The 8,599-nt window shown below is 39.5% G+C and overlaps 1 protein-coding gene across 1 annotated transcript; it reads right to left on the reverse strand.

The window, feature by feature from the left end:
* Positions 1 to 215: 215 nt before the first annotated feature.
* Positions 216 to 7,270, reverse strand: PIGH (phosphatidylinositol glycan anchor biosynthesis class H). Its single transcript, XM_070758863.1, has 4 exons — positions 7,006 to 7,270; positions 3,197 to 3,406; positions 1,833 to 1,916; positions 216 to 694 (listed from the first exon to the last, which is right to left on the reverse strand). The coding sequence occupies exons 1-4, from the start codon at positions 7,183 to 7,185 to the stop codon at positions 614 to 616; spliced, it is 555 nt and encodes a 184-aa protein (XP_070614964.1). The 5' UTR covers positions 7,186 to 7,270; the 3' UTR covers positions 216 to 613.
* Positions 7,271 to 8,599: the final 1,329 nt, after the last annotated feature.

Below are 8,599 nucleotides of genomic sequence, written 5' to 3' on the forward strand. Positions count from 1 at the left end.
AACAGAGTTGGAAGGGACCTTGGATGTCTTCTAGGCAGGAAACCCTACACTACTTGAGACAAATGGTTATCCAACATCTTATATACTTATATACATTTATATACTTATACTGTATTCCTTTATACTTATATACGGTACATTTAATGAACAAAATTAAGTCTATAAAAGGAATACTATTGCACATAACATATAACTCAAGGTTCTCAGAAAACAGATTATAGTCATGCATGGAATTTTATTTAGGAAGGAAAAAAACTTTATTTTCATATTATTTCTGCTGAACCTTCCTTGTAGATTTCCAGTCATTTAGAAGGGTTAATTTTTGACAGGAAAAAATATCATTGAGCTTCTTACACCATGATGATGTTCACTGAAGAAAATGTGGAACCTGGATTAGTAATTTTGTTCTGTATCATTTTTTCAGAGCTGCACGTTCGATTCCTTCTCAAAAAGGCAGTAGCTGTTTGGTGGATTTGAATTTACTCTTACCTAGTTGTCAACATATCCAGGTAGATTGAAAAAGCTTGGAAAAACTTCACCTAATAACTTGGGGCAAACTTGTATTATTGTGGTTCTTCTGTCTTGATAAAAAATTTCACATGAAAAGCTAGTGTCAAGATTTTTTCCTCTGCTCAAGGATTTCTTGGCAACTTTTGTATATGTCTATAAGGCAGTCCAGACGTGGCATGGAGCTCTATAAATAAAAAATAGTATTTTATGTGAATTTATAGCTGAAATCATATAGAAAATTGATACAGAACCATTGTAAAACATGACTTATTGGATTTTACAGGAAAACTACAACCACCAATTGAATAAATTTATAAACTTTCCCAAATTGGGAATGCCTTAATAAATCAATTTTCCTCAATTCATTCCTTCCTAAAGAAAGCTCCAAATGCTCAACTCAGTTTTAGTTCTCTGTATGAAACTGATTTGGCAGTGTAGCCTACAGCTCAGGATTCCGTGGCAATGGCTCCTACTTCATGTTTAACTCCAAAGTTTGCATACTGAACACTGTACAAATTCCATCAATTTTAGATATCCTGAGGATTTACTCCATATATATCTATCACTTGCATTTCTAAGTTAACAAAACCAAACAAATTGAATTATTCATATTCAGCATAGAATTTCATCTTTATCAATGCAAGAAATATTATAACATATTGCTAAAGAATAAATAATATATAATAATGCTGCTGAGTTATGTAACAATTAAAAAACAAATTAATGTATCAATTATTTTTAATTTCCTCAGTAATTTTCTACGCTCTGCTCTATAGCTATTTTTGACTTCTGAAAGATCTTTTAACAGAATAAAGTCTATTTGGAAGCTCTGTGGAGAGTTATATCTAGAAGTTTCATAGAAAAAGGTTAATTTAGTACAATACGTGATTACAGAAGTGTTTATAGGCTCAGTGAGGTGGTAAATTGTATTCTTTAGAGTTGACATAACTGAGAAAAACAAGAACTTAAATGCATCCAAGGGTGACAAGGGTTACTACTCCACCTATCTGTGCAAAATTAACTATCTAAAAGGTTCAGCAGTCACTCCATGCTCAGCTGAGCACATCACTGCTATATCTAAAGGCATAATTATTGCAAGTCAGTAAGTTTCAAAGATACACATATTCTTTAACATGGGATTGAGAAAAAGATCACGTAACATGCTGTTCTCTAACTTAAAATATTTTTAACATTTTTACAATTTCTGTGTATTTTCCACAGAAGAAACACTGGGGGAAAAAAGGCTTCCAAGAGGCATTTTAGCAAGAAGAGCATATGGTATGATAGGTCTTAACATCCTCAGCAATACACTTTATACTTACCTGAAATAGTGGCACTACTTCAGAAACAGCATGAGGTTCAATAGGATCTTGGAGAAGGATGCACAAGTAGTAGATGACTTTTTGCTAAATGTAATAATATATAGATAAGATAGTAAAAATATAAATTATCCTATTTATAAAATCTGCACTTAAAATAACAATCCTTTAGAAGAAATTGCTATTCACACTACATTCTATGGACAGAAAAATATACATGGAAATAATGTTTGTGTCAGTGGGATTCTTTATAACAGCATTCAAATATGAATAGAGAAGCTTCTAAATAGTAATTGACCAAATAGAACTTTCCTTTTTTAAAGAGTTTCTTCCTTCAGGATCATCTTTTATAAACGCCTTCTCGTTTCATGAATCATTTCAAGTTTTCATTATTGACTACAACTGGGTTCAAATATGTGATATACAGAATAAATATTATATATTAGTATATACTAATATATGTACTAAGCTATGATATGGTTTGCCAGATTTTGGCTTAGCTTCTTGCAAGAAACAATATTGGCCTTCTCCGGGTCCCATCGACTAAACAATGTCATCTGGCGGGACCCAGGGGAAGAGCCTTCTCTGTGGCGGCCCTGACCCTTTGGAACCAACTCCCCCCAGAGATCACAATTGCCCCCACCCTCCTCGCCTTTCGTAAGCTCCTTAAGACCCACCTCTGTCGTCAGGCATGGGGGAATTGAGATATTCCTTTCCCCCCAGGTCTATACAATTTATGCATGATATGTTTGTGTGTATGTTTGGTTTTTAATAAGGTTTTTTTTAGCTATTTTAAATATTAGATTTGTCATACGCTGTTTTATTATTATTGTTAGCCGCCCCGAGTCTACGGAGAGGGGCGGCATACAAATCTAATAAATAACTAACTAACTAACTAAATAAATATACTGTATTGTTAAAGAAGAGATTATTCACAACATTGAGGCTTTGCATGATACTGGGTCTCTTCATTTTCTATTGTTGAAACAGTTCCAAAGGTTTTTAAACAGAAAGCAACTTGCAATCAGTTATTTTTTAGAGGAAAGCAAACAAGTCTATTGCTCATACCGGTACTACATATCTGCTAATTATATCTAGAATTTAACTTGTTCTCATGATTGGGCGATTTCTGGAATCATCCCAATCCTATTAAGCTCAATAGATGGAGCGTCCTTCAGAGTTCTCCCATTTCAAAATGAATAGGCAATGAAATAGCATTTTATAATGTAGAACAAGCACATGCATCACTTCTTTCCCTCAGATTCTTCTCACTAGGAATATGAAACATTCAAACATTTTTTTTCTTTCTGAGATATCTGTTATATTTAATACAATTTCTTAGTAGTGTAGGAAAAGGATCTCCTTACCATATAAATGGCTTCATTGATGACCACATCTTTGACTTGGTTCATCTCTATAAAGGTTGTGCTCTCTTTCCCTGATGCATAGGACGAGGTCATCTGTATTCCAAGTGAGTCAATTATCAGCAAAGACTCCTGGTCAATTTTGATAAAGTGCAGGTATACAACTAGGCCAATCAATGTGATAAATATAGAAGCAGAGAGCACCATACTGTTCTGTAATGGAAAACAAGTTCTCAAATGGACAAAACAAAATTCATTTTTTATTCTATGAGATACATACGTAAATATATACAGTGTATATACACATATATACACTGCTCAAAAAAATAAAGGGAACACTCAAATAACACATCCTAGATCTGAATGAATGAAATATTTTCATTGAATACTTTGTTCTGTACAAAGTTGAATGTGAAATTGATGGTCAATCAGTGTTGCTTCCTAAGTGGACAGTTTGATTTCACAGGAGTTTGATTTACTTGGAGTTATATTGTGTTGTTTAAGTGTTCCCTTTATTTTTTGGTGGTTGGTGAACTATTTTATCTCCTTGCAGAGAAAGAGATTGTTGAGGTAGATGAGATGAGCAGAAGGTGATGTGGCACTAGAAGAAATGTTTTGAAATACAAGGAGATAAATGTAGAAAAGAGTTGTGTTCTTTCCTCACTTTTGGGAACTTTACTTCAACCAAAGGCACTTTTTCAAGAGGCAACTGCACTTCCTTGTTTTTCTCTGAAGACGTTTTGCTTCTCCTTCAAGAAGCTTCTCCAGCTCTAAGGAAGCTTCTTAGATGAGAAGCGAAACGTCTTTAAAGAAAAACAAGAAAGTCCAGTTGGCTCTTCAAAAGAAGACCTTTGGGACAATCATGGTCTGGATGGCTGAGAATATCCAGAGATATTTTGTTCAACCATTGCTCAACTGAAAGTCTTCCAGACTTTCACCCTATATCATGTGCAACCAGGGTAGGAATGTTGATTGCGGATGGTGGAAGGTGAATTGTAATGATTTTGAAGAGTGTGCAGAGGGGGAAAGCCTCAAGTCTGGTTACCAAAAAAGAAATGGCCTTGAAAATCAGTAGCTAGAGACCAACGTGGTGATGGTGGTGGTGGAACGGGACCACATGCCAACAATTGCCTCATGTTCCATTGCTAGACGGAAGTTGGGTGGTAGCTGCTATGAGGGTGGACTAGAATGGGTTGAAGACAATGCTGCGGGGTTAATACCCTGACAAAATCTAGGGAGATTCTCTGTTATCCAGATCATGGTTGTCCCAAAGGTGCCTTTTCAAGAGATAATGGGACTTTCTTGTTTTTCTTTGAAGACTGTTAGGACTCTGTCCATAACTGTTGGGTTGGCAATATATTGGCTGCAGGTGTTGCAGACTGCCACAAGAGGGAGCTAGAGTTTATAGCTTATTTCTCTGAGTCACCCTCTCTGTTTTTCTTTGTCTGGCTACTCATTATTAATGGCTACTCACTGTTAGGTTTGCTTTGAAATTCTCTGCATGCTCTGTATTGTAGTCAGGTATTATAGCTAAAATGTGTTTAATCTTGATATCTTTGTTTGCTGATTATGACAAAGACAACTGGTAAGAAAGACTATGTACTTGTTAATATTTGGATTGTTATTCTGACTATTATGTGTATGACTTTAGTCTGTTTAACTGAATATGTTATTTCTCAAAATAAACTTTAATTTAAGTTAGTATATCTGTGTGTGACTGAGTTCACAACTAACCTCAATCTAAATGTTTCTGTGTGTGCACAACCTTGGTAAACAAGGATTACTCTGTTCATACATTAACAATGTATGATGTTACATGTTATGGTTCTGATAGAAGTAGCTTCTTCAGCTCTGACTGGATGGTGCGGAATATAGCACAAGTGTATCAAAATATAGAAGCTACTGTAGAAACTATTAAAATGGATCCCCACGGTGCTTTTTTCCTAGAGGCAACTGGACTTTCTGGGTTTTCTTAGAAGATGGTTCGCTTCTCATCCAAGCAGCTTCTTCAGCTCTTGAAAAAAAAAAGACATCCTGACAAAGAGTTAGGTCGGAGGACCATATGCATAAGGTAACGGCGCCTGGTGATAAATGTAGCATTTAGCAATAGAATTTTAAACTTATATAAAGATTCATAGTGCTTTTACAGCCTTCTCTAAACAGTTTACGGAATTAGCATATTGTCCCCAACGATCTGGGTCCTCATTTTACCCACCTCAGAAGGATGGAAGGCTGAGTCAACCTTGAGCCAGGGATGAGATCTACTGAACTACAGCTAGCAGTTAGCTGAAATAGTCTGCAATGCTGCACTCTAACCACTGTGCCAACCCAGCTCTTATAGCAATAGCATTAGACTTATATACCGCTTCACAGTGCTCTACACAGCCTTCTCTAAGCGGTTTACAGAAAATCAGTATATATTGCCTCCAACAATCTGGGTCCTCATTTTACCCACTTCGGAAGGATGGAAGGATGAGTCAGCCTTGAGCCTATTGAGATTCGATCTGGCAAACTGCTGGCAGCTGGTGATCAGCAGCAATAGCTTGCAGCACTGCGCTCTAACCATTGCACCACCGAGGCTCTGAATGTAGTACACCAGCATGACAATCATACTTACTTAATTCAATGGTCAGTCTTTACTTTGACAATATTAAGACGTCTAGCCCAATGCTGGCTGTGGAATTTTATTAGTTTATTATTTGTTTGGTCAAGTATGTATTGGTGGTATATAAAGATATAAAAATGTTTATATACATTGAGAGAAACATTAGGACAGGGATGGTAGGCACGCTGGTGCACTTACGCATGCCCCTTACTGACCTCTTAGGAATCGGGAGAGGTCAACGAATTGTCTAAGTCAGTGATGGCGAACCTTTTTTCCCTCGGGTGCCGAAAGAGAGTGGGTGTGCGCTATTGTGCATGCTCAAGTGCCCACACCCATAATTCAATGCCTGGGGAGGGTGAAAACAGCTTCTCTCCCCCCCCGGCCCTCTGGAGGCCGGAAATGGCCTGTTTCCCAACTCCTAGTGGGCCCAATAGGCTCATCTTTTGCCCTCCTCGGGCTCCAAAGGCTTCCCTGGAGCTGAGGGAGGGTAAAAAAGTCCTCCCCAGTGAAGGGCTACCAATTTTTTTACTACCACACTGTGAGCATGGCTTATGCAGGATGCCCTGCATTTTCTTTCAACTTTGGGTGCTCTGGGGTGGAGCTCCATTTTCGCTACCCCACTGCGTTCCCCCGCACCCTGGTCCGGGCAGCAGCCCACCCCTGGTCCTCCCCCATCCCCTCCAAAGGCTCTCTGGAAGCCAAAAAACGCCCTCCCAGAGCCTCTGACTGAGCCTAAAATCAGTTGGCTGGCACACACACGCACATGGGAACTGCGCTAGGGCAACAGTTCATATGCCAGCAAATATGGCTCCATGTGCCACCTGTGGCATCTCTGCCATAGGTTTGCCATCACTGGTCTAAGGATAACGTTTTTGGGGTTAGGTGATGATACTACAGAGTCTGGTAGTGAGTTCCATGCATCAATTACCCGGGTACTAGAGTTGTATTTCCTGCGGTTCACTTTAAGTTTGTATCGGTTGTTGTACCATACCATTTAAAGAAACACCACAAAGGCACTTAAGAGCCCCACAGGTTCCAGCAACCTGAAAGGGGACGGAATGGAAGTACTGTGGGACTGCCTGCCTGCTGAATTCTTGGGGAGCGGAGGGGAGTTCCCACCACGTAATGGCGGGCCATTCAACTGCCCTACGCTCCCCGAGCCTGAACGAACGTCGGGGTTTCAGACGAGCGGCGACCGGACGGGTACCTGGCTAACGACAAAGAGTCCATAAGCCGCGAGCCACACGCAGCACGTGACGGCGCTCAGGGAGGCCAACTGCAGCCGCGGGCAGCGCACCTGGAGCTCCCGACAGGAGGCGCTGTGGTGGAGGGGCCGCAGTTGAATGGGAGCCCCCGAGACTGAGAGGTATTCCCGCTCTTCCGCCATTGCCGAGTCCGGAGGGAGACGAAGGCGGTTCGCGGATGCGCAGAGAGGCTCCTTCCCCCCCCCCCCAACGCTCCCACTCTAGCCGGCTGTCGCTCGATGGTAAACAAGGCTCCGCCTCTCCCAGCTAGGAGCTGTCTGTTGTGCTGGAAAGGTTGGCGAGACGGCCGCCGGATTAGGGGGCGGGAGGTGTCTTCCATTGTCTGCTTCGACCGCCGGCTCCCTCCCTTTACACAACTGGGACAAGAGCGTAGGAAGCGACAGGCTACAGCCCCCCCCCCCCCCCCCCCCCCCCAAAAAAAAAAGATCTCCCAGGTGCTCCTGGTCTTCTTGTGCTGTTCTTGATTTTCTTGATCCCGAGAAATCCAGATGATCCGGCTTGGAGGGATTTTCTTTTAAAATTTCGGTTGGCCTCTTGTCCTGTGTTTTGCATAGAAACACAAAAAAAGAACCTTGTAAAAACTATCCCCGTACACAGACGTTGGAGAAATAGATGGTTTTGAATTTGGAGAACAATGGGGAAAATTTTCAAAAATGAAAATAGTAATAATGGTAATAATACTATTACTATAGTATAGTATAGTAATAATACTATTACTCTCCGAGTCCTGGGAGAGGGATGGCATACAATCCAATTAAATGAAATAGTAATAGTAACAACAACAACAACAACAACAACAACAACAAAAGCATTCTAGTGGGTGAAACAGCATCATGTGATTTCCGAAGGGGGGATTGTGACACAAGTTTACATGTATAGTTTCATCTCAGAATATTTTTTTAAAAGAAGATTTGCTTACAATAACATATTTTACTAGCATGGGAGTTTCCTCAATACGTTTTATTCATACTTACAATGCTTACTGGATTAATTGTACAGTTACAGTTATTATTTTAATAAATGTGTCACATATCCCACATATTTATTTCATTTCTTTTCTGCTTGTTTTAATTTTTTTTAAAGCAGACTGGCACCAAATGGTAATAATCTCTGAAGTAGGTACAATTTTTAAAAATGCCACAGTATATTTATTTAACCTTTTTTTAAAAAAAACTGATGTGGGAACTAAATCATTTGGAACTGTGCATTAGCAAATATGATTGCAAAACAGTCCTGTGTTTTTCCATGATCTGGACAGTAACTTTCCATGAAGTGTAGAATCTCCTCAGAATCTGTTGTGGAAACTCTTCAATACTTGTTCTGTTGTGGCTCAGACAAGATAGTTTCATGCAGCTTAATCCTACCTTTCCCATGCCAGAATTTATGGCTTTGGACAAGGATCTACAGAACAAGAGAGAGTCCTTGGAGAGGGGCGGCATACAAATCTAATAAATTATTATTATTATTATTATTGTTGTTGTTGTTGTTGTTGTTGTTGTTATTGTTGTTATTATTGTTATTAATCACATGCTCTGG

This window comes from Erythrolamprus reginae, chromosome 1, assembly GCF_031021105.1.
Source record: "Erythrolamprus reginae isolate rEryReg1 chromosome 1, rEryReg1.hap1, whole genome shotgun sequence".
NCBI lineage: Eukaryota > Metazoa > Chordata > Lepidosauria > Squamata > Dipsadidae > Erythrolamprus > Erythrolamprus reginae.

What these genes read in the sequence shown, in the direction of transcription:
- PIGH (XM_070758863.1), bottom strand. Translation starts at nt 7,185, where the DNA reads ATGGCGGAAGAGCGGGAATACCTCTCAGTCTCGGGGGCTCCCATTCAA. An exon ending in TCAATGAAGCCATTTATATG is followed by an intron (nt 1,917 to 3,196) that starts GTAAGGAGATCC and finishes TATTACATTTAG; the next exon opens with CAAAAAGTCATCTACTACTT. An exon ending in AAGTAGTGCCACTATTTCAG is followed by an intron (nt 695 to 1,832) that starts GTAAGTATAAAG and finishes TTTTATTTATAG; the next exon opens with AGCTCCATGCCACGTCTGGA.